Raw genomic sequence first — 26,458 nt, 5'->3', positions numbered from 1 at the left:
TTAATTCTTCCCTTTTTTCCTTTTCATCGCTTTCCATTCACCTTCCTGTGTAGCAAGGCTACCAAGAAGCTCTTTCACTTTTCTTTTTCTGTCTGAATCTCTGTAAAACAAACAATCAACATGTAAAACATTTCAGAAAGACTGCATTAGGGAAAATAAGCAAGTATATTTAGAGAGTAATTAACTTTAAAAAAGCCCCCAACTCTTAAATTTCATCAACACACGCTTTAAATAAAACATTCTGCATATTCTTAAACTACAAAAATAAAACTGCAAAGTTGAAAACACTTAAAACTATCTCTATTGAAAATGTTTTTTTTTCCCCAAATTGTCCAATTCTATTTATTTAACTTTAGTATGGTTGATCATTATTGGCAGTCTTGGCACTCAGCACAGAAATAAACACACAGCAGAACAATCCCCAAACTGGTGCTGAAACAAAGGCTACATTACCTCTCCATGATTTCTGAAAGTTGCATTCTAGCCAGAAAGTGGTTATCTTTCCGAATCTCACGAATGGCTCCTTTAAGTTCACGTTTATGCTTCTGAATCAACTGCCTTCTTTCTTGCTCCTTCTTGCTGCCACCCTGCTTTCTTCCAAACTCTAAACTGAAATGAGGATATATGTGAGCACAGAACACCTTGACAAAAAACATTTTAATGTTTATAAGGAGTTTTGTGTATGAATACTAACCCAGTTTTTTAATTCCTGCATATTATATGATTAACTTGCAAAATAAGGAGCTGCACAATGAACACCAGAAAAACACTCACCACACCTTCTAACTGCAAGTCATCATCATGCAAATGACAGACATTTTCCAGAGAAGAGTTACACTTCAATCCCCCATATGTAGCCTGCATTTTGAACAGACTGAAAAAGCTAGAGTAGAAGACAGACAGACATCTGGACAAAGGTGGAATCTCCCAATATATTTTAAGTTTTGCAGACTTTCTCTGCAGATGAATTCTACAGAAAAAGTCTGACCAGTTACTTGGGGATAAATGGGTACAGCAGAGGAAAGCTGTCCTCTTCACCTACTAGAATAAAGCGGACAATTTATGGCCCCGTAGATAAGCAACATGGCTAGGTAAGTCAGCAGCCAATATAAGGCAGACTTCCTGAATCAGAATACTGTTCTATTATCTAGAAAACCAAACTAGTGTTATTAAAATTTAATTCCAAAACAAAATACAAAAAGGCACACTGTCATTGCAAGCTCTGTAAAAAAGGCCCACAGTTTTTGTCGTTGCTGCTGTTGAAAGGTAGGAAGCTGCTTGGTTGGGGGAAAGAGTGGACTAGGGCAAGTAAGTATGCTTAAAGGAATGCTTAATCTGATGATTATTTGTCATGATCTGTGACGGAGAGTACAGGAATAGTCTGCCTTATCTTTTGCACCAGTGTAGCATCCCTCAGTACTTTCACCATCCACCCTGACCTTCATATAGTTCATATACATATGAACTACTCACTGTTAATCTTCAGACTTGGGTGCTTGACAGATCATTCAGTAAAGCACCTGACTAGATAACAACAACCACCTTTTTTGAGCTTGAAATCTATTAATTTAAAATTGATTATATGGGCAAAAGTTGATTTCCAGTGCTACTTTTTCCACAAGATAATTGCTCTGTTTCTTAGAATTCCTCCCTCCTTAGAATTTTTCTTTCCCTCCCTACCACGCAAGTAGCTCATCCCTCGTGATTTGTGCACAAAATCTAGCAGAAAAAAATTATCTGTTTTATGCCGTTTTCCAAATCATTCTAGCTTGCTGAAAATCTTAATGTTTAAACACACTTTTCCTTTGCATCAAGTGTTGCTTTACTTACACTTTGACAATTTTAGGTGTATACTGTTTCAATGGCACTGGCTTCTTTTTCTCACATATCAGTGGGGTATAGTGTTTTACATTGTTCTCTAGCTCTTTTAGAGCACTGTGGTACCATTCCTGAAAATGCAAATCAAATTACAATTTTAAAAGCATATCAAAGACACCATAATTCACAATCTGTTGTAAACTGAATCAACAGTAATGTTCCCCCCATATGTTCTTTTTCTGGGAAAAACCACTGTATTCATTACGTATTCATCAGGAGATTGGTAACACTGAAATGCTGCAAGCCTTCCAGGCTGGAAAATTTTTAAACGCTTTTGGAAGTCTATTATCATGGGCAGTAAGAAACGTCTGCAGGTAGTTTCATCTAACAGAGCAGGAAGCAAGACTAAAGGCAGTTTTCAGACTCTGCCTTTCAGGGTCATTTTAAGAATGATTGTTCATTTTGATGGCAAAAAATATAGGCCATTCTGCATTATTTACATTACAAAATCTTGTTCTCTAAGGGTATTTCATGATGCCTCTTTGAGGAGATGACAATTCTGCTACATTCAGAAGAGACAAATTAAGAATTTGAACCTCATTGCTAGAAAAATAAACACCTGCCTGTTTTAAGTAAGGTAGCTGACCAGGCATATTTTTGTTAGTTTGACTTAGACAGTTATAAATACTACCTCATAAATTTGGTAAACATATTTAGTTGTACCAAGGTCTTACAGATTCGTTACAAAAGCACAAGCAACTGGATGACTGGACTACTAGTCTTATAAATTAACTCACTCATGGAAAGTTATATTACTACAAGTTAAGTGCTGTTCTCTTCAGTTAGAGGGGCAAGATACAATACGTAGTAAAAAAATACCTTTTCTAAACATTCCACGCTCTTCGGTTTTTCCACAGAAACATCACTGTGATTTTTGAAGAGCACAAAAGGGAAATGCTTGACCCTCGAAAAAAATCTCACTGATGGTTATACTTTGTTTAAGTACAGATGAAGATCACAGAATTTTTATTAATAAAACAATCACGTCAATTATTTCATTCTTGGGGAACACACCTGCATTTGTTCAGGATATTCATTCACTGGCACATGTCGCGTAAGAAGTATTCTGACAGGATGCATTATTTCATGGAACGATGGTAAAGAGTCATACAGAGCTGCACATTTTTTAATAAGGTCAAAACACAGGGCTAGACATGATAACCTGTTAATGCACAAAAGAATTTAGCAATTTCGCTTGCAAATACCGTAGTGGATTTTCAAATAAAAGGAATCAAATTAATTAAATCTGGCAGCAATAGCAGTGTCTGTTAAGATCTTCTGACAGAAACAGTTACAAGGCTATTCTAGTTGTTAATTCAGACTAAAAATTTCACTCTCTTACTACAAGCAAATACCCAAGAAATCCATCAGCAACAAATCCTTATGTCAGTGGACAGAGCACAAGCCAGTACTGTGTCTTTGCCACTTCTGTAGACTAAGAAGTTTTTATACTGGTTCTAAGTGTTCTGGTACTGGTTCTGAAGTTCTAAAACTTTCTTGAAACAGAATTAGTTATTCTGGTTTTGAGTTTCTTTTTGAACTTCGTAACAAGATGCTTACACATCCCTGAAATAAGTTATACCGTAACACATGCACAAGGTGAAAATTGAGGCTGAACATGGTTAATGAATATGTTTAACTGCGGTCTTTCCTAACTTCAGTTTTACTACTTAAGTGACACTTTCTAACATAGTGTTTGTATGTAAATACAGTTATTCGCTTCTGAAGAGCTTGACAGTTCAAAGTAGTAAGCACCTCCTCTATCTTTACATCATCCTCATCAGTTCACAGCTGTACCGAAAAGGAATGAAAGGGCTGAGCTCTGCATACTGTTCTGGCAAAAGATTAGCCATTTCATATGCTACAGTGTAGTACCATAAAAATAAACCAGAATAACTCACTACTATTTTTATTCTTGAAGAGCACTGTCACTGAGATTACCCAAAAGATGGTCTGTTTGGGATGTCTTCTCTTTATGTATGATGATTCCCTCTACGTACCTGGTATGATTAATTTCTGTTCTGTTGATTTCCTTTAACCTAGCCACAATACTCAATGGCAGATTTTGCTTCTGCCAACTTTCCAGATCCTTCTTATCACACACCAAAAGCAGTTCTAAATTTTTCCCCACTGGTGTAAATGGATGCACTACAGTATAGCCTAAAAAACAAGAACAATAATCATTAAACAAGATCAATTGTAAGCATTCTTTCTGTAGGAAGAAAACTCAAGAACTCTTTTTATGTTAATTCCCAGTGATAAGCACAGGAGAAAAATAACTCCCATTTTTAAAAAGGGAGGGCCAGGGAACTACAGGCCAGTCAGTCTCACCTCTGTGCCTGACAAGATCATGGAAGGAGATCCTCCCGGAAGCTGTGCTACGGCACATGGAAATCAGAGGTGTGATTGGTGACAGCCAATATGGCTTCACTAAGGGCAAATCGTGCCTGAAATCTGGTGGCCCTCTATGACAGGCTTACAGCATTGGTGGAGAAGGGAAAAGTGACCAATGTCATCTACCTGAACTCATGCAAAGCATTTGATACTGGCACACACAACATCCTTGTCTCTAAAATGGAGAGACATGGACTTGATGGCTAGACCACTTGGTGGATAAGGAACTGGTTGGATGGTCACAATAAGAGGGTTCTGGTCAACACCTCGGTGTCCAGGTAGAGACCAGTGATGAATGGGGTCCCTCAGGGGTCTGTATTGGGATGAGTATTATTTAACATCTTTGTTGGGGACATGGACAATGAGTTTGCACCCTCAGCAAGTTTGCAGATGACACCAAGCTGTGTGGTGTGGTTGATACTCTAGAGGGAAAGGATGCCATCCAGAGGGACCTTGACAGACTAGAGAGGTGGGCCCCTGTGAACCTCATGATGCTCAACATAAGCAGGGTCCTGCACATGGGTCAGGACAATCCCAAACATGGATACATGCTGGGGAGGTAAGTGGCTTGATATAAGCCCTACAGAGAAGGACCTGGGCATACTGGCAGGTTAAAAACTGAGTAAGACCTGGCAATGTGCTCTAGAAGCCCAGAAAGCCGATCACATCCTGGGCTGCATAGAAAGAAGTGTGGCCAGCAGGTCGATTCTCCCCCTCTACTCCACTCTTGTAAGGCCCCACCTGGAGGACTGTATTCAGCTCTGGGACCCCCAGCGTAAGACCGACATGGACCTGCTCAAGTGGGTCTAGAGGAGGGCCACCAAAATCAGAGGGATGGAACAACTCCCATATGAGGACAGGCCAAGAGAGTTGGGGTTGTTCAGCCTGGAGAAGAGAAGGCTCTGGGGAGACCTTATAGCAGCCTTCCAGTATTTAAGAGGGGCCTACAGGAAAGATGGGGAGGGACACTTGATCAGGGACTGTAGTGGTAGAAAGAGGGGTAACAGTTTTAAACTGAAAGAGGGTAGACTTAGATTAGATTTTAGGAAGAAATTCTTTACTGTGTGGGTGGTAAGACACTGGAACAGGTTGCCCAGAGAAGTTGTGGATGCCCCATCCCTAGAAGTATTGGAGGGGCCAGGTTGGATAGGGCTTTGAGCAACCTGATCTAGGGGAAGGTGTCCCTGCCCATGGCAGGGGGGGTAGAACTGGATGATCTTTAAGGTCCCATCGAACCCAAATCATTCTATGATTCATTCTATGATTCTGTGTACGGGGAGCAAGACAACACATAGGTACATGTCTGCCCCATGGGGAACAGGATGCACAATTAAACTGCCAGGGAGGATGGAGTATTGGATATGTTTAAGAGAAAAGGGCAGGCATAGGACTTTCCCATGGAGTTACAAGTAGAACGCTTTGACCACAGTGTCAAGCAGCACAGTGAGCTGGAATAGGGAGAGCCCACAGTTGCAGTGCATCACTGAGCCTCTCTTGCAACCTCTCAGCAGAGGCCCTCAGATACATGCTGTAGAGTCGTTTCCCACTCCAGCTAAGTAGTTTTACAAGAAGCATGGAACACAGAATACATACTGAGGCAGGGCATGCAGAAAACGCTTAAGAATCACTGTGCTTCTGAACATAAGCTGATCTGTGAAATTGTACTTACAGAATAATATGAAAGAAGCAACTGAGGAATTTCATGGCTAAGAGAGAAAATAACTTGCAGCCTCTGTGCTGATAGAAGTTCTATTTGCTTAGATCTACTTACTGTCAAAATCAAACACCAAGAAATTTTTTGGTGTGACAATATATCAACATTCCAGAGAACTGGCTGTGTGCTCATTTTAAAACATTCTGTGTTGACAGCCTAACCATCACATTTATCAGTGATACTTCCACCATGAATATTTAAAAATGTGATTGGATACTTTGATAGCTTCAAAACATCAACACTGACTGAAAAATCTCAAAGAGAACACTGTGCCTCTAACGTATCTTTTGTTAAGCTTTTCCTCACTGCTAACAGAAATCAACACCATGCAAATTTAACTAGTGCAAAATCATTAACAGAAATACAAAGGAACTAAAAAAGGTTAAAATCTGATCAATCACCACTAAATATTTTAAAATAGTTTCTTATCTGATTTTGCAGTATCCTATATTTTAACTGTACCAACACCTTTGTAGATCAAACATTCCTAAGAGATTACACAAAGGAGAAAAATACTTTAAGTACTATGTAATCCACCCACTCCATAACATCTTCCCAACTCCTTCTAGGAGTTCAGCTGTCAGTGTCCTGAGAATCCTGGGCTTAGCTCTGATGCAGCCCAGCTGTGTAACCTTGGCTTACACTTCAGAGAAAACTGCTAAGCTGTGAGAAGCAGCTGGGAGAAAATCTGTAGAGTACAGCCATACAAGATAGAGGTGAAACTGGAGTACTAAGCTTGTTGAGAAAGGGATCATTAGTAGCTCAAAAATTCAAAAGAAAAAAAAATGCCAGCATGGAAATGCATAAAAACCTAAAGGGGGAAAAAAAAAGAAAGGAGCTGCAAGACGATGACTGAAGTATGGACTGAAGATGTACTGGAACACTGCAGCAATAGAAGCTGAACCTTCCTCACCAGACTGATGACTACCCAGAGAACAAAGACTCTTCAGGTGTCTTATCAAGACTAACGAGCACATTAATACATAGACTGTAGTTCATTAAATCCCAGATGTCTTGAGAGTTTGCCAACAAATAAGTTAATTTTTCCACTTGAGAATATCCTGCCTGCAGAGTCCCTTCATGCATGCTAAGTGACACTCAGAGTGACCCAGGCACAGATACTAACACACGAATGAGTTACTCTGCTCTGACAAAGCTCCTCATAAATGAATTATTGTCACTAAACTTTGCAACAAAAAAGCCCCAGATCTAAAATAACTTTAAAGCTAGAAATGAATCCAAAAGAAAATGTCAAAGAAAGAAGAAGACTGGCAAATAAAAATCCTTTGCTAGCATATGCATCGAATTGAAAAGATAGTTTTACTCTCCCTGTTGTCTGTGCAAGCTCTTAAGTTTACATAGTTATGTTACAGCACAGATTAATCCTGTTTGTGGGGATAGCTACCTTCTGTTACACTACAGCAAATCCATGTTAAATAAGTAAAAAGGAAAAATACCAGCTTTGTGATATACTTCTCTCATTCACCTCGGTGATACAGCTATTAGCTGAAGAGGAAAGGTATCTACTGTGAAGATATGGGGTAACTCATCAGGAATGCATCAGGGACTGTGAATTTCAGAGCATAGTCCAATCAGTCTATTTAAAACAACAGTACTGAAAAAATATTGCACCATGTGCAACACGACTTCATTTCTTTTAATAACCTTAGTTCTTTCCTTCCTGCCCACAACACTAGATGATCTAGTTCATAAGAAGATGCCCAAGAATCAAGGTTGTGTATGGTTAACCTAGCAGATGATTTTGGTCTTTTGTTCAAAACAATAAATTCAGTGTGAAAGATTTTTACTGACATTTTAGAGATAAACGCTAATGCTAATTATTTTATTTTATAATCATTTACTCTAAAGAAACTCACCCTGGGCATGTTTTTTGGGTAGAGATATGTGAAGTACTCCGAGAAGAAAATTGATGAGTTCTGGTACAAATCTTCTGGAGAGAGATACATATTCCAGGAACAAACAGCATATAAATAACCCTTTAATAACATCTTGCAATGTTGTAATGCGACACTAAAAGAAAAAAGGCACAAAATATTTATAATTAAAAGTTTATACATCACAAACAAATATAAGATCTCCCAAAAAGCAGGAATATTAACTAACTTGTACACATTTAAAATCTGTAAAATTACACCCTTTGGCCTTCCCTTGCCCTCACTAAAGAGTGTATGCAGAATTGAGTCAGAAGCCTGTCAGAACTGTTTTAGCCACTAGAAGGTGCTAAACCACAAACAGTAAGTTCTTTTTGCTTGCTTGCTCTGCTATCTGACCTGTCGTTCAATTTTAGTCCTAGTTTTTTGCTCTCTATTTTCAGAAATGAACCAAGGAAATATAAGGCTCAGAGCAACCTGGATATCTGACATCAACAGAACAACTAGCTCAAGACGTCTTTTGGATAGCAAAATAAGGACATGTATTAACCGCATTGCAATGCATTGCATTAGGTATATTTTCAAGGAAAACAAATACTGCCAATTTCAAAGCAAATGTATTTCTTAAGTAGGAGCAAATGCAATATATGGAAATCACTAATGAGTGATTTCAGACTGTATTCCGTCTGTTCTATTAGTCCCACGTAATTTGCCATATAAGGATTTTTTTATGTGACAGCTTGAAAAAATTATTAGCTATGGTTTTGAGAGTCAGAGTGTACTCTGCAAGGGTTTTTTCCTCTTCACTTTTTCTTCCAATTACTATGTGTGACCATACCAAACACAAAGCTGCCTTTTCAGTACATTTCCAATGTATACATTAATACTAACACATATATTTGGAGTCTTAGGAAGAAACAAGGAAATGAAGTTATATACTGAAATACAACATCATAGACATACCTTAGTAAGTAGCTGACTCATGTACATAAAAGCAGGTGTTACAACTGGATGCCAGAAGTCCGAAGTTGGAAACAGCAGAGATGTAATTTTCAAATAAATAAGCTGATAGCACATAAGTAAGGCAAATAGAGTAAGAGTAAGGCAAAATATATTAAGACATTATTCCCAGGATCTTGACTTCACACATATGTAACTTATTAATAACTGTCATGTAGTAGCCTAAAAATACTACAATATATGTAATTTTGTGAAATATGATATGATACATGACCTATTTATTGTGACGACTGCTTAAGTTACATGAGAAAAATGGAATACCCATTCTAGGTCCAACATTGCACTAATTCAACGAGGCAGCTGAAAGAACAACCAAGAAGGAATCATGTCTCCCAATGCCATTTACTCCATAAGAAAATCTGGCCCCCTTCAGCCCACCACAATCACATTCTCACACCACAAACAAATGAGCAAGTGGCCACACAGGACCTGTGACACCTTTCAACAGGTCCTCACCACAGACAGTTAAGTGATCAGGATCCTCGGGCACTAGTACACATCGACAAATAACGGTTGTAGCCAGAAATTAGGTACACTTCTACTGGAGGGTACTTGTTAAAGAGCTACAAGTGACCTCCTGTCAAGACCATAAGGATGTTAAACAGCAGTTGTGAGGTAATTCTGAAAATTATCTAAGTGGGTATTTACATAGTAAACTAGATGCAAGTAAAGTTTTATTGTCTCAGCTCTGTTTCTCTCTCTGATGTTTCTGTTGTAACCAAATATTCTCCTGACTGTTTTGGTTACTAAATACCACAGTCCAAATTTCAGGGTAGATTAACTATAGGCACATACAAGGTCTACTAACACAACTGGTCTAACGAATGTCCATTCAAACAAGTCCTCTGAGAATAGAAGAGTGATATAATTCTGCCCTAGAAGATAATGATGGCTTGAAACCTGAAAAAGTCCACTGAAAGGAATGAAAGTCATAAGTGTTACTGGTGTCATAAGGATGACTGACAAAATAAAAATGGAAGTTAAAAGCCCTCTACATTTCCTGTAAAATCCAAAACATCCTGAATAAAGACTCTTCAAAAGAACTCAATATAAATATTTTCCAAGTGTAAGAACCAAGTCTTCTAAGCAAATCCTTCAGTCTATTTTCTTTCAATAGCCTAATTATTCCATTAAGCAGCACTCCTTCATCCAGCTGGGAGACAGGAAACAAGTAGCTCCCTCTGGATTACTGACCTATGGTTTGGCTTTGAAACTTTTTACTATAATAAACAAATGTTAATTTTCCATATGCTCCATTCGTTAATTCCCTAACAGTCATTTACCTCGACACTGAAAGAAGAGTCTGTTCACATTTGTCATGGCCAGTGAAATTTTGAAATATTACTAACATAAGAAGGAAAGGTCAATTCTTTCCAAGTCATTAATTTAGCAATTATGATATATGAAGTACTAGGAAATATTGTATTTTTATATCCATAATAATATTTCATTGTTATTTTTGTTAACCAAGGAGATAGTGCACTTCTATGGAGCACTTTTTAAAATATTTGCACTTAACACAAGCAAAGAAATTCACAAGTTCTTCCCAGAACTACCCATTTACATTTCATCAGGAAAACAGAGAGTCACACTTCTATTGTGAAGAACATGTGTGGAGGGGGCTGTTTGTTTGTCTGTCTGGATTTTTTTTTTTTGTGTTCCAACTTATCTCCAGAGAGGCAATTTAAAATACTGAGAAACCGAAGAAGTCACAGATGCTAATAATTCATTACCTACTTTGAAATATAAAATTGAATTTAATATCATCTCACATTTTTTGTCATTTCTGTGCTAATGGAAAGAACAAGAGATTTTCCTAGCAGTATGCATTCATTACCGTGTCTAAACCCGGAAATGTTGCACGGCCTTTGACTTCAATTACTTCTTCCATATCATGTGCAGCGTCTCGAAGGATAAACTTAATACTGTCACTGGCTGCCTCAGGAAACATCTGGCAAAGATTGTACAATGGCCTATTAACAAGAAATGTAAGTCATAATCAAGTTACACCAGTGATGTTAACAAAAAACTGATTTTTAAGCACCTGTCGTAAGATTTCTTGTGTTCCATCTACATTGTAACAGTAGAGAGATATATACACATATACAGTAAAACAGTAACAAATTCCCTGAAACAAATTATTCTTTTTTAGAAATAGCCACCAGTATAGAGATTGTTATGGTAATACTTTTAGTTTACAGAGATAGGTATTTTTCATTGGGCCTTCTAAGATAATCTTTGATTTGGTGGTTTCTAAATCTTAAAAAAAAAGTTAAAAACTTTAACATACACTCCCAAATAATCTGCTATCATTAAAACATATCCTTCTGAATCTCCTAACTCTACATTTTACTGCACTGAGGTATGCTGGCACATACTAGGCAGCCCACTACTCTAAACACTCTCAGCCAATGTTAAATAGCATGTGAGGCAGCAATGTGGTTAGCAAAATTATTACTTAAAACAAGAAAAAAATACCCACAAAGTTAGGTCAGTTCCTGGCCTATGGTTAGTGCCTACAGGGAGATGCAGTCAGGAGTCTGCATCTGTTTGGTCAGGGGTTTTCCAGTATTTTCAGGTAAAGCTGTCTGTAAAGATATTAATAAACCCCAGTTCTAGAAAACAATCAAAATGTGTTTACACTTTTTTTACAAAGCCCCAGCATGTGCGACAGTATCAGTGGGTCACTGCTGATGAACGCAACCGAGCAGTGAATGCTAAAGCTGCACATAGCAGATTTTTTTAAAAAACTTACTTACTTTAGCATGAAATAAAAAACATATGCTGAAAACTACATACAAACAACTCACTGAAAGAAAGCTGTCTAGCCTGCAAAGTCAAGATAAGAATCACAGACTAATTTTGGTTGGAAGGGACCTTTGGAGATCAGCTGATACAACGCCCTGCTCAAAGCATGGCTAACTTCAAAGCTGGATCAGGTTGCTCATGGCTTTGTCAAGTTTTGTGTATCTTCAGGGGTGGAGATTCCATAGCCTCTCTGGGAAACTTGTTTTAATGTTCAGCACCTTTGCTGTGTAGGTTTTTTTTTTCCCCTTACATCTAATTGGAATTTCCCTTGTTGCAGCCCGTGTCCATTGACTCCCATCCTTTGCTGTATACCTCTGAGACAATTTTGGCTCTCTTGTCACTATAACTGCCAGGTATTTGAAGACAACAATGCCAAATTGACAACTTCCTGCAAAGTGTTTATTTGGAACTTCTGTATGAGCTTACTCTAACACTCTTTAATTCCATTTTCATTTAGTTTTCTGAGTGAATTCATAGAATGGAAACCCATGGAAAAAACAGATTGCAAAGGGAACTGCACACAGTCATTGCAAAGCTTAAAATCCTTACTCATCAGTCTAAATAACTTTATATACGGAAGTCTGCATGTATACATGGTATTACTTATCCAATGCTCACAAAAAGCATATTACAGATCAGAAATTACATTCTGAGGTTTATGAAAATGTCTTGGTACAACTAATAGCTCAGGCAATACATAAAAAAAAAGTTAAAACACTACAGAGCTGGAGAGTTACCAGTTGCCTACAATTCCTACGGAACTATTCAAAACAAACAACATGCTAAATGCTTTACCCTAGGTAGCTTTTCTCTTTAAATGATAAAGAAGCAAAAGTCTATAGGATTTATTACTTACAGGACCAGTCTGTCAATTGTTCTGAGCTCTGGTAAATCCAGAGTTGCTAACTCCCCAATATACTCCAAAAGGAAGCCAAACAATTTCTGCAAGAAGCGTAATATGTTAAAATTATTAGTTTGTTGGGGTTTTTTTTTCTCCCATTGTACTTACTCTTAAGCAACACAAAACAGTGATACAGAAGTTAGAAAATGAAGAGTGGTATGCTGATTCTACTGCTATGCACAAGCACCTATGTTTTATACGGCTTCCTGAATACTTACTTAAACTTACCCTGCAATTCAAAGTTAATTTTAAATCTTAAAACAAAACAAAATAACAAAACCCTCATACTTCCAACTTTGCTTTGTTTCCCACTGCAAGGCTTGGATGATTGCATTTCTGAATTCTCTCCAGTATAGTGAGCTGCTGTTCTATTGTTCTTCCAGCCAATAAAGACTTAAATGTCTCATAGGACTCAGGAACTACAAAGGAAAAACAAAAATTGACCAGACAAAAAACTCAAATTTAACATACTTAATTCAAGTGAACATCTAACAAATTTCCAATCTGAAAGTGTTGTTATTCAGAACATACCGCACAGCTTTTAAATAATCACCTTTGAAACACTAAACCTATCAGCATATATGTAATATTATCTATATGAACATAAGTCAGAAAATAATGTAAATGTTTTTCAGCGATTATTATTTCCAATTGTATTTGCTGCCTAAGCTGAGCACAACTATGCTGACGCACGCAAAGCGGAATTAAACTTAAGCACACATTCAACCATAAATTTACCGCAATACAATTAGCTCTATGTTTAATTCACACCTAACTAGCTTTTTCATGAAGGGTATTAAGACAAGTAAGAATCTTGTCACTAATAGAAAATAATTAAAAAAAAAAATACAACCCCAACCTGGAATATATTTAGTCTTTTGCATAGTCTTTGAGTTATTTTAATGTGACTGCCTTCTGGTTAAAGCAAAATCTGAACATGATTTAGAAGGCTTTGTGTAATAAAAGTGATCTCCTTTTGATGGAAAAATGCAAGCACTTGAGGAAGTTGTTTGAAAGGTTGTTTAATCTTCTGACAGAGAAATCTATAGTAGAACAATAGTTAGATGCATTATGTACTTAATATTAATGAATGATTTGTGTACTACTTGAAACATGCCTCCTCCTTCCTCCTAGGAACAGAACCAAAAGGAGTCAAATTGAGTGTCCCAATTTAACAATACTGTGATGTTATATCACAGGGGTCAAACATCAGAATCCTGCCTCTCTAAGCATCTTCTCTGACAAAAATGTCAGTCCAAACACTTGAGAAAGTAACATTTTCTCATTTAAGTACAGAGAAAACTATTCTGGCTTCCCTTATGCAAAACACTATCACTTTGGACTGGATGTGTTGGTGGCCATCAGAAAGGAGCACAGATCTTTTCATATTTCTCCCCAATTATTTATATTTCAATTCTACAGGTGATTGGAGGAGCAGGAACAGCTCTGGGGTGAAACAGATCTGGTTCCCACTGCTCATAGCATGATTAGGGCTGATCACTAAGAACAGCAGTTTTACTGGCTACTCTTGGAATAGTAGAAGAGAACTATTAAGCAAAATGTCATGGATGAACAGGAATATGTAAGATCTTATAGGGTAGAAAAAGAGACTGGTTATAAACCCCCTGAAAACAACAGGGATCTCTGTATTGGTTTTTTGCTTACCAGCAAATGTATAGGGAAGCTCTGATTGGGCAGCTTCCATTTTTGGGTCTAGTTCCTCCACATTCTGTGATTCATTTTCATTTGTCTTGGGTTTCTGCTGTTCTTTATTCCCTGCAGCTTCTTCTTCACTCTCTAGGTCAGATTCAAGATCAGAGTGGCTGTCTGCAGTACCATCCTCCTCATCTTCACTAGCAGATTCTTCATCACTTTCTTCTTCATTCTCATTATCTTCCTTCCCATGTTCCTCCTTGTCTTTTTCCTCCTCCTCTTCATTTTCAATATTAATTCTTCCATCCTGTTTGTAGATAAAATAAGCCAGTTAAAACACTGATAAGGTGACAGCACCTTGCCAGAATCACCATGCAAAGCCATCATTAAATACATATGAACAGGATCTGAGCCTTGCTACCTGACCAAGCAGTGAATGGCAGCAGTGCTGTCCAAGAAAGGATTTTAAGGAGAGCACATGCATACAGATGTAAGAATAGCAGTGTATTTCCAAGGGGTTGTAAGAAACTGGAAGACTAGGAGGTAGTCTATGAGGACTAAAAGAATCAACACAAAAACTACTAGCAGATGATATGAAAAAAATTCAGCATCACTTATAGAAGCATTCTTGGTTAAGAAAAAAACATATTCCTTCTATGTATTAAAATAGCACATCAGATAAATATTGGTTCCAATCCCGATTTTATTAATCATCAGTTTAAATTCACATTCACAATTTGTATTCTCCCCTTTGAGGACAACAGCAATTCCCTTGCTATTTACATGTAAGAGGATGAGAGGATCAGTACACACACGTGCACCACAGTCAGGATGACTCACTACACCACCTTTAAGGTTAAATTGCTCTGTCACCTTAATCAAAGCTACTTCGTAGGGGAAGGGTTCTTTCAGAAACCCACTCATCCTCAGGATGAAATTTGGTGGAAGTTGTATCAAATACAGTAGAAACTTTAAAAAAAACCAAACCACCAAAAACCACCTGGAGGGCTAAAGCCCTCTCTTCAGCCCAGTAGAGCAGGAGTATAGTCAGTAGATTGAGGGAAACAACTATCCCCTCTACTCGACTACACAGAATACAGAGTCCAGTTTTGGGCCTTCAGATACAATAAAGACATCTATAAACTGCAGCAAGCTCAGCAGAAAGCCAGCAAGATTGTTGAGGGCCTGGGGCACCTGCCCTATGAGGAGAGGCAGAGCTGGGCTTTTTCAGCCTGGACCAAACAACCACCTTCCAGTACCTACAAGGAGGATCACTGAGAAGGCAGAACACCACCCTTCATCACAGTCCACAACAGGAGAATGAGAAGAAACAGGCCTAAGTTGAAACAAGAGAAGTTCAGACTGGATATAAAGAGAAACTTTTTCACATAGTGGAACAGGCTGCCCAGAGACACGTGCAGCTTCCATTCTTGGAGATTTTCCAATAACAGACTGGAAAAAGCCCTGAGCAAACTGGTGATTTCACAGCTGACCCTGCTTAGAGCAGGAGACTGGACTAGAGGTCTACACAGAAGTCACTTCCAAAGTGATTTTCCCATCATCTTTTCATAACTCTGAAAATTCTGGAATTTTAAACCTTACCTTGTAAGACAATAAACATCTGTCATCTTTATCCAGGATGAAGCCATCAGCAAGATCATCAGCTGACACGTGGCTGGGTTTCTTTTTATTTGCCTGTTCATCTATTCCACGCATTCGACGTATTCGATCTGCCTGTGTTTTAGAAGAAATACCACACAGAGATGTGAGCCATCTAGATCAGTCAGGTAACTACACCAGAATGGAAAATCCCTCAAGTACTACTGCTAAGAAAAATGAAAGGAAAAAAAAAAGTTAACTGGGATTACTCAACAAGTTGATGAAAAGAAAAAAAAAACACAAATGAGAAATTATGGCAAAAAGCTGATGATACCTTATTTTTTGTGGGGAGTGCAATCTGATAAGAGCACATTAACACAATCGGATTGGCTTATTTGAAAGGCTTTAAAACTGGGTTTAATCAGAAACATTATGTTCTCTCATTTTAAAAAACTTACCTGTTTTGCTTATGAGACAATACATCACTGCTAGAAAATAGAAGCTTCTAAAGTGTTTTAAGATTCTGCATTGTTGATCTGTGCTTCCTATATATACAACAAGTTTGCAGTAAACACAATCATATCCTATGATTTTTAAGATATATTCAATCTGTAATAGACTCAGTGGGCAATATCTGAGCCAATCATTTACAAAAAACTTTCCACCTGGGCAACCAGATAGACTGCGTCAAACAAGATGACAAGAACAGAAAAGAAAAAATCCTTCTTTCTGTTCCGCTATTAGGTATTGAGCTGTTATGAGGTAACTTGAAGGTACTGGTACTGAATCCCTGCAGTCCTAAGTGTATCCCTAGTATATCAAAACAAAAAGAAAAAAAAAGGAGAGAAACATTTACCGTATTATTGATTTTTTACATAAGACTCAGAGGTCCACGTAACAGAAAGAGCATGCAACATTTCCCAAAAGAATCCTATTCCTCTGTAAAGCAAAGCTATATATGTGCTAACGCTGTACTACTCTTGCAACACCAGAAGAAAACAATAAATGATTTGCTGGTGTATTAAGTCAACTGCTGTGCAACTTGATACTCCTCCTTACTGTCTTACAAGCACTTCTCAACTCTGAGTAACATTTAAAGGCAAATTGAAGTGATATTACATTTTTACTGAGGAAAGATTAACTCATTTCATAAACCTCACCAGTCACGTACTAAGCCTATGTTTTCTTGTTGTGATATCAGACTGCAAAGAAAACAAACAGAAGATTTCCTGAATTCACCCTGACGAATTGCAGTTTAGTACAGCCACTTTCAATTTACGCTGAAGCAATGAATACAAGTGGTCACTCCCAAAAGACAGGCCAAAAAACAATCTAAAACCATAAACTGTATTACCTCCAGCTTCTGGAGTCGTGCCTGTTCCTCTTTTGCCAATTCTTCTTCTGTCTTCATCCTTTCTGAAGGTTTTGCTTTCATCTCGAATCCAAGTTCTCGAACAATCATATCATATTCATCAGGCTAAAGAAATATTTATATAATTGTTTATTATCTTAAGTTTTATTATTCTACTTTGAAGCCACCCCTCTGCCAGACTAACAGCTAAGAAGTAAGACTGTTAAGATATAAGGAAAAGATCATTTCCAAAGAAAGCTGCAAGAACATTCAAGTCCATATTAAGACAACATTTGAATAGAAATTTTCCTGGAATTTCCCTCTCCCCTATTTAAAGTTACTCACAACTGAAAAACTTGTAAGTAGTATCTTAAATAAAAACTGGTTTACTTAGTAATGGAAAAACTTTAAAATATTGTTTATTAATAAAATACTATTTTCTCAAAAAGCATCTAAATTTATAGTTTACATTTCACTTTATGCCACCTGACATGAGCTAAGTCTTTGTTATCTTAGTTACATGGATGTCTATCTTACAGATAACAAAAGGGATGTGATACTCTGTGTGTTTAAGCAGCATCCCTTTTTGTAAGAACAGTACGCAATTTGCAACAAGGAAACATCTGTTGTCAAGAAAAAGCTGTTTTATCCAAGGAACACTGCAAAGGCATTCAAACTAAGTCAATGTTCTCAACAATTCCAATTCTTCAAGAAAATGTATTTGATGTAAAAATAAGCTGTAGACAACAGTGCTGTTCAATCTGCAACCTCTCTCATATTTGATAGGTAATTAAAATCAGATAAATAGTATAAAACCCTGTATTACTCCAACTAAACAAACTGTCCTAAAAATGTAGCATTCCTTTAATGGGAATAGCAGGCAATATTTTATTTTACAAAGTGATGAACTTTGCCTTATACTTCACCCACTGTAAATCAAAACCACAAGTTATTAGAACAAAAGCCAAAACTTTACCTTGGGTTTTTCTACTTCTTTTTCCTTTCTCTCCGACTTTGGGGTTTTGCGGGCAATAAGGGTTTGGATTTCCTTCCAGTCATTGTCAAGCTTTTCTGTGAGCTCTAATGCACTTTCTCTCTGAGTTTGCCTCTCTTGCTAGAAAAACAGGAATCAAAGACAAATGCAGCAGTTATGTTCAGATGAACATGACATGGCATTTACAGCCTAAAACAAAAATATTGTATTTAGCAAATGAATAATTTTCAATACTGAACATTTTAAAGGTGTAAACATTCTTTATGGAAGAAGCAGTATAGAATTACGCTGAATGGCACAAGGGTTGCATACAGAAAACAAGTTAGAGTCAACAGAAGGGGAGATTTGGGGACACAAAAGAAAGGCAAATATTCAGTGTATAGTCTAAAATGACTACAAAGTCAGATGGACTTTATTCAAGGAGCTTGGACTCTTCTCCTAGACAGCCATCTCCTTTGTTTTCTATGCCACTACTGTTTTATTCTGCAAAGACAGAAATTGTGACAGCTTCTGAATCATGCTCATTTGTACTTCAGGTCTAAAAACTCACCTTTTCTTGTTTAGATTTGGCTATCATCTCTTCTATGAGTTCCTTCCTAGATTTAGGTTTTTCCTCCTCTTCATCTTGCTGCCCACTTGATGCTTTTTTACGAAGGAGGCCTCCACCCCCTCCAAAGTGAGCAGCAGTTAACTCAGCTAGGAAAAAAAAAAAAGTAGACTGTGAACACTTTTCAAATCCATACATCGGGGCTGGAGTGCTGCGGCTGCTGCTGAGACAGTATCTCCCTACACTTCGAGAATGGGAGCAATTAAAACTATTGAATCAATAATGTACTATTCTCATCCCAATGGGAATGGACATACCAAAAGAGATAGATGATAGGCATATAATTTATGGCTACAAACATTTTGTATGAGGTAGGAATGTATTTTTTCAATATTTTAACTAGTATTTAGGTGCAGAAGTGCAACAAGGCAACCAGAAAACTCACACTTCAGATTCTGCCAAAAGGGCTCAAAATACAGGTACCTATGTAACACTGAAAAGACCACAGATTAAAGAAGCTTGCCAGGTAGGTAGCTCGAACTTAACGTCTGCTAAAATCCAGAGAGCTGTTCTGTATGTGGTTAAGTAATCAAATCTGGCTTAATCATCTCAACCAATTACATAGTATTCTCTCTCATTGAAAGACAGTACTGAACAAATGATGTACATGTACCAACAATAAAACCAGCAGTGGGACACTTGCTGACATGTCTTACCTGACAGTGTTCCTCTTTCTTCTGTGTCACTGTCACTATCAATAATATCATTTAGTTTTTCAATTTCTGCCAAAGATTGGCCATAATGAGTCAACTCCTCATCTTCATTAAGATTATAGATATTCTTCTTTCCATAATTTTGCTAAGAAGAGTAAAACAAACCAATTAAATAACAAATAAAATATTTTTAATTCCCAGGCAACAAATTAATAAAGCCTGTATACTGTGTTCAGTTTTGGGCCCCTCACTACAAGAAGGACGTTGAGTTGCTGCAGCATGTCCGGAGAAGGGCAACGAAACTGGTGAAGGGTCTAGAGCACAAGTCCCATGAGGAGTGGCTGATGGAACTGGGGTTGTTTAGTCTGGAGAAGAGGAGGCTGAGAGGAGATCTTATTGCTCTCTACAACTACCTGAAAGGGGGCTGTGGTGAGATGGGTGTTGGTCTCTTCTCCCAAGTAACTAGCAATTCGATGAGAGGAAATGACCTCAAGTTGCACCAAGGGAGGTTTAGACTGGATATTAGGAAAAATTTCATCACTGAGAGAGTGGTCAAACATTAGAACAGGCCGCCCAGGGAGGTGGTGGAGAGTCACCATCACTGGAAGTATTCAAAAAATATGTAGACGTGGCACTTCAGGACATGGTTTAGTGGGCATGGTAGTGTGGGTTGATGGTTGGACTTGATGATCTTAAAGGTCTCTTCCAACCTTAATGATTCTGTGATTCTGTTTTTAATGCTAGTTGAGAAGATTCTTATACCCGTGTTCTGTTCCAGCAGAGCACTGGAGTAAGAGCACTACCAGACCAATACTTTCATTCAAATACATTAAATATTAAGTGAGAGAGTATGATCTTATTCTTATACTAATGTAGAAGTGGAGTAACTCAGAAAACCTAAGGAAGCTTAAGTTTTACCTGCATATCAGCAACATATATATCAGTATGACGAGGCAGAAAGAACAGTACTGCACATACAATTCACATTACAGAATGACAGCAAGTTACAGAGTTCTTCTAGCCAGCAAATGAAATGGCTGCTGTTCAACTGCTGTACTGGAATCTTAAAGAGTACTTGATGGTGGTTGCCTCTTCCTAATTCAATTCCCAAATCATAGGAGTCAAAGAAAACCAATAAATCTGCTTAAAACTGGCTTTCTTGCGTATCAGTGCTCAAAAGTGCTCAAAGAAATTTCTGCTTCAAATAGCTGTCTTGCAAAATGAGAAAGTTTTCATGAAAAATTTTTGATTCCCACAAAATATTGCTTTTTCATAAAAAGTTCCAAACATATAAATTAAAAGAAGCATTACCTTGCAAAACCCTCTGTTAAGGGGGACACTCCCAACCTAAAAAGTCTTGTTTCTTGTGGTAGGTTTTTTTTGTTTGTTTTGTTGTTGTGTTTTTGGTCTTTTTTTTGTGTGGGTTTTGTTTTTTGGGGTTGTTTTTTTTTTTTTTGGTTGTTGTTTTTTTTTTTTTTTTTAATTCCTATACTTTACCTGTCTTTCCAAAGTGAATCGTCTGATCATCTTTTCCTCTGGACTTATTTTGGTGTTATATTCACCAAAACGTTTATCTTTAAACACATTTGTCTTCTCCCTTTCTTTATATTCTTTCAGTAATGTTTGAGTACGCTAGAACAAAAAAACAGGACCAAATTAGAAACCAAAAAGAACAGCTACTTTCAAAGCCAAGGCAAAAAGGCTCCATGGTATCCTGGCAATATAATCTAATTTGTCAGAATGCAATGAAAGAGAAGGAAAAATTAGCAAGAAATGAGATGGGAAGCTTATACAATATATTCAGAGTCATTAAGTTCTCTTACAAGCTGCCCATATTATGATAAAATATGGTACACTGTATCTCACCTTTATTTTATCACATATAAAAACTCTGCATTGCCACTGCAGAATTCTGATTTGTCTGAAGCTTAGTAATACAAGAATAGCATATTAAAAGAAACTAAAAAAGCCCCATTTTCAGCTGAACCTTTTTTGGTCTTGTCATCTAAGACATAAAAAACCCCAAGTGAGTAATACATCCAGCGCTCTGCTTTAGTGTTGAGCACAGGGAGGTTATGCATCAAAGCAGTAAAGGGAAGTTTAGCAGACCTAAATGAGGTAGCATGTGCTGTAGTTATGCTACAGGCAATTTTAAAACAGTGTAAGGGTGGAATAGAAACGATTTACTCTTCTTAAGTTGTACGAACGTTCTTATGAGAGCAACAAGGACAGATCACTATTTTGCATCCCAACCTACTTCTACAACGCAACTATTTAATGTGTGCAAAAAGTCACATGCACATTTTCCAAATCAATGGTAGTTTTTTTGTATCTACACATTTCTCACTGCATTCAGACCTTAGTGCCTTGTCAAGCTTTCACTATTACAGCAATGTTGCACCACTACTGAGAAGCTTCACATCCTGTAGCAACCGAAACCGACCAACATAATGTACACTGACAACCACCTGCACTGTGGTCCAGTACTCGCTTACCAACAACATGTGCCCCCATGTATTCTGAGCCTGGATTATCTGGTCAGTCATTCCCACACATGCAGTAAGGGAGACTTGCACTATTGAACCCAGTGGATTGCATTAGAGGGAGATGTTTTCAGCAGGCTCTTGATCATCCTCTGTGCAGTGTTTGGTGACCAGCCACTCCTCTTGTACACAATGGACATAGCCTCTTATCTCATCTGAGATGGCTCCAGGCTTATCACCTCTCCACCACAGCTACATCTACAGATGCCATCCTTCCTCCCAACTTTTGATGTCCTCTTACCTTCTTGATGGCCTTGGACCGTGAGACACCAGGCAGCCCCACATCATTCTTGGTCTTCCTCCCCAAGATGTTAAACTTCTGCCTGTTGACCTTCACCTCAAAGGGGTTGCTCTTGACCATGGCCATAGCTGACTTCACGGGGCCCCGGGCTGTGGAGGGCGCTGAGACCTTTCGCTTCCGCTTAGCTGCCTTCCCCATTTTTGGTTTGGCTGCCTTTGTGGATGCGTGTGGGGAAGGAGAAGCTCAGTACTCACTCAGCGTGCGGGGACCAGCGCTGGAGGTGCAAATGGGCCGAACAAAATGGCGCCTGGGGGAGCAAAAACCCCCTCAGACCTGACCTCTGCCCTCCGAGGCTCTCCCCAAACCCCCTGAAGAGCCGGCGGGAGGGCGCGGAACGTAGCAGAGGAGTGAGCGGAGCAGTAACAACCCTCCCAGTAACAACCAGCGTGCTCCAGCACTCCCACACGAGTACCGACAGCCTCACGCTTCTCGCGAGAGCCTTGCCCAGCTATCGCGAGATTTGTAGCCCTTCTCCCCTCCCGCTTGGGGACGGGCCGGGGAGAAGGCCGGGAAAGGTTTAATGCACTACATATCCCAGCATGCAGAGCGCGGCATGCTCCAAAGAGACGCCGTCCTGCCGCGCGAGACCTGCTGGGAGTTGTAGTCCCAGGGAATTAGGGAGGGGAGGTGATACAGGCGCGCAGGGGCGGAGCTGGCTGCGGCGGGCGGAGGAGGGCGGTGGAGCCATGGTCGGGGTGGGCGGTTGCTGCCTGCTCCTTGCCTCCGCCCTCGGGGAGGAGGAGGCCGGTGCCGGGGCGAGCAGCGAGTGATGGGGAAGAGGCGAGCGCAGCGCTGAGGTCCTGCGGGGCCGGATGAGCCGAGGCTTGGCGTCGCGGCGGTGGCGGGGCTGGAGGAGGGGGCGAAGGAGGCAGTAGGGGCGGCCTCCACTCTGGCTGCCCTGAGGGGAAGGAGCCCCCGACCATGGAAATCGAGAACATCGTGGCCAACACGGTGCTGCTGAAAGCCCGGGAGGGTGAGAGCCGCGGGGCGAGGCGGTGGGAGCGGCATGGGGGGAGGAGAAGCTAGGGGGCGAGGCGGGGTGGGCAGGGGACGTACCGGGGGCGAGGAAGAGGGTCTGAGGTGAGGGGAAAAGGGGCCAGCGAGGAGGAGGGAGAGGAAGTGATGGAGGAGGAGAGGGTGGGGAGGGAGGAGAGGCTGCCGGGCAGGGGAGTCCGGGCGGGGCGGTGGACCCCCGCGGGGGTGGTGGCAGGAGCTCTCCCCACCGCACCGGGACGGGCGGCGAGTCCCGTGCAGTGCCCTGAGGCACCTGCCCCGCTCCTCCCGCGGGATGAATCTGGAGTTGCTGGCTTGTGGCTTGCTTCTGAAAAAAACCCAACCCTTTCCTCCTTCCCCCTTCGGGCTCTTGATTCACATGGTGTTTTTACCGGATGTTTTAGGATCGTTAATCTGTAGTTCTCAGTTTATTTATAAATATATATGCATATGGATATAAAGGACGAAGTGACATGAATCTTCTGTGGAAGAACCTTGCACTCTATCTTGCTGAAATTCCTGCCTGTGGAAAACATAGCTGGTGAATGCTACCTGTGTTCTGCAGTCGAATATTTTGCATTCACCTAATATTAGTGTGCTATTTTCCATTAGATTGCTAGTTACAGTTTGATTCCCCACAACATCTTAGCTTGAAGATTCCTCCGCCAACTAAAAAACGTTTTGGATAATGAAATATAGTCTCGCACGTGGTTGCTGTTTAAAAAAAAGTCCTGAAGTAAGGTTGTCCTACTGCTTTTTCATGTATGTAACTGTCCATTAAATGACCACTTGAAAGCCTCCCTAGATTACCACTGTACTCAGTGCAGAGTATGTTTTTCAACTATGAAATGTACATATTTCTTTTTGAATTGGATCCTACTTTTCTTAATTGTGTTGAGAAGTCCCATTAGTTTAGCTGGAGCTGTTTAAAGTGAGTAAGAACAACAGAATCTGCCCCTGTATGTTTTGCAAGTTCCTCCAACTCTAAATGGGTTTGGCACTTACGCCATATGTGTATCCAGTTAAATTTGCCTTAAGCAGCAAGAGAGGAAAATCAGCTTTTTGACTTTGAAGTGGGGTTTAGAAACCAGAACAGTGATCACAATTTTGGGCCATTTCCCAACCTTAGCTGAAAAGACCACCTCAAACTAGAAGACATGTTTTGGCTGGTTTCTCTGACGGTAACATGTCTGTGGTGGTGCTGCCTGAATTTGGAGTTTGCATTGAAGTGATCTGAGCAAGGAAGGGAAAGTGGAATCTGGCTCAGAACTTTACTGTGCCCAAACCCTCACCGCAAAGAGTGGAGTGGTAATCTGGAAAGGCTTTTAAGTGGCTGCTTAATGTCAGGTTGCCTCTTTAGTTAAGGTTTCACTAAGTTTAACATAAATTATAGTGGTAGAACTGACCAAACAAGATATTTTAATGAACTAAATGAAAGTCTGACAGCAGCTGATGTGAAGGAGATCAGTTCTACCTGATGTGAAGCTTATACAAGTAATAGCAATAAGGTGTTACTCTTTTGTGCCTTCAATTGGCCTGGACTCTTTTGGATAAGCATGCACAAAAATGTGATTTCTGTATCTGAAACTCTAAAACTCTATTCGTCAACTGGTAGAAGGTCTTTTACCTTTTCAGGTCTGAGTTCCTGTGCATGGGGTGCTTTTTACATCACATTTTTCAAAACGCTCCTTGAAATGAAAGTACTTCTGTCTGTTGTGTGCTCTGGCTGGTCTGGGAATGTCTGGTTTACTCTGTCTGTCAGGAGAGTTCCATAAAATCCCTGTCCCAGCTCTATTCTTAAGTGCCCAGTAGGCTCCAAGTGAATGGAATATGCAAAGTTAGTATGTGAGGTAGATATTTTACTGAAATACATTCTTTGCTAAAAGGGCCTCACAGCTGGGACTGAAGAGCAGTCTTTCAATTGACCTTTTCCTTCACACATTCCTATAATCTCACTGTAAAGTATACAGAGAGGTGGGATAGAATGCAAAAGTGCAGAATTACTGTTTCTCATGGAAGAAGGTGAAATCCTAAGCTAGTATAAAATAGCAGCTTAATTTATTTTCATGTATAGGCTTGAGCCACATCAGTAATCTTTTTTCTAATTCCTCAATATGTTAAAGGCTGGATAAAAGAAGCTGTTAACCTGGAGAGAGATTTCACTTGTAAAATCAAAAGAAGTAAGATGTAAACTACTGTGCTTTTATTTTATAACTATCAGTAGCATGTTGAAAGAAATCACTGTAGGCTTAATTATGGCTTGCACGGGTCAGTCTCCATCTAACTTGAGATTCCTTCATGATGAAGATGAGAGTAGAAAAAGACCCTGCTCTTGAAAGCATCTTACGAAGTCTTTTAACCCTAGAGATATGTCATCTTAATTTTGCAAACATAGAAGCTGAATTAAAGGTGTTGCGTACTTGTTCTCATCTGGGCAGAGGCTGAATGAGAATTCAGAAATGCCTGGTAAACAACATCAAGTGTAAACAAATCATACCTGAGCAAATAAAGCAGACCGAACAGTCAAAATTACAATACCAGATTTGTACTCATAATTTTCTTCTAATTTTAAGTACTTGGATACTTCTGGGTGTGAATATTGTTAGGATGTGAACATAATTTGGGTTTTGTGCAGGATTGAATAATTCAGTTAAATAATTGTGCAGAATTAGCACACCTTGAACAGCTAGGTGCATGTCTATTCTTTAAATCTGATTTGATATGTAGAAAGCAAATTTGATCTATTTAGTTAAAGAGCCAGGAACTAACTAGTGTGCTTTGACAAAATGCATCTTTTTTGCTGCTACTTTCTTTTACAGAAAAAAACAAAGTGGTATTGCTGTCTATTTCTAGCCTACCTTCCACCTTCTCACTAATAGTCTTACTGTTAATTTATTTCATTAGAGGTGTGAATCTTCCAATTCAATTTACATGATGATAACATCAGTTTATAAGAGTTTATTTCTTCCATTTTTCAGGCCACATCAAACCCCAGCTTCCTCCCAGCCTCAAAACTTTAAATTTTGTCTTACGATGCTGTTCTCTAAGAGGATGATTTCAAGCCATTTCATAAAACAGATTATTTTAATAGAAGCCTGTCTCTTTCCAGTAAAGACTTGTAATATCTCTGTAGCAACTACAACATTTCTTTATGGGA

The 26,458-nt window shown here is 39.1% G+C and overlaps 2 protein-coding genes across 2 annotated transcripts in view; one reads left to right on the top strand and one right to left on the bottom strand.

The window, feature by feature from the left end:
- On the bottom strand, positions 1-22,446 carry NOP14 (NOP14 nucleolar protein; the record flags this gene model as incomplete). Its single annotated transcript, XM_081999385.1, has 18 exons — positions 1-100; positions 454-609; positions 1,831-1,949; positions 2,893-3,040; positions 3,879-4,038; positions 7,864-8,017; positions 8,842-8,943; positions 10,736-10,871; positions 12,563-12,648; positions 12,896-13,026; positions 14,273-14,567; positions 15,863-15,994; positions 17,214-17,336; positions 18,187-18,324; positions 18,755-18,900; positions 19,468-19,609; positions 20,962-21,096; positions 22,249-22,446. 18 exons carry the CDS (start codon positions 22,444-22,446, stop codon positions 1-3), a joined length of 2,601 nt encoding a protein of 866 aa, XP_081855511.1.
- A 783-nt stretch (positions 22,447-23,229) lies between these two features.
- GRK4 (G protein-coupled receptor kinase 4) overlaps positions 23,230-26,458 on the top strand; it is a gene marked incomplete at both ends in the record, with an annotated part of 37,220 nt that continues 33,991 nt past the window's right edge. The window contains one exon of the mRNA XM_081999177.1: positions 23,230-23,281. Within this exon, the coding sequence (XP_081855303.1) occupies positions 23,230-23,281 (52 nt within the window). The remainder of the gene's footprint in view (positions 23,282-26,458) is intronic.

The sequence above is a fragment of the Phaethon aethereus genome (genome assembly GCF_964289735.1).
Source record: "Phaethon aethereus genome assembly, chromosome: 4".
Classification (NCBI taxonomy): domain Eukaryota; kingdom Metazoa; phylum Chordata; class Aves; order Phaethontiformes; family Phaethontidae; genus Phaethon; species Phaethon aethereus.
This window is presented reverse-complemented; position numbering and strand designations above follow the sequence as displayed.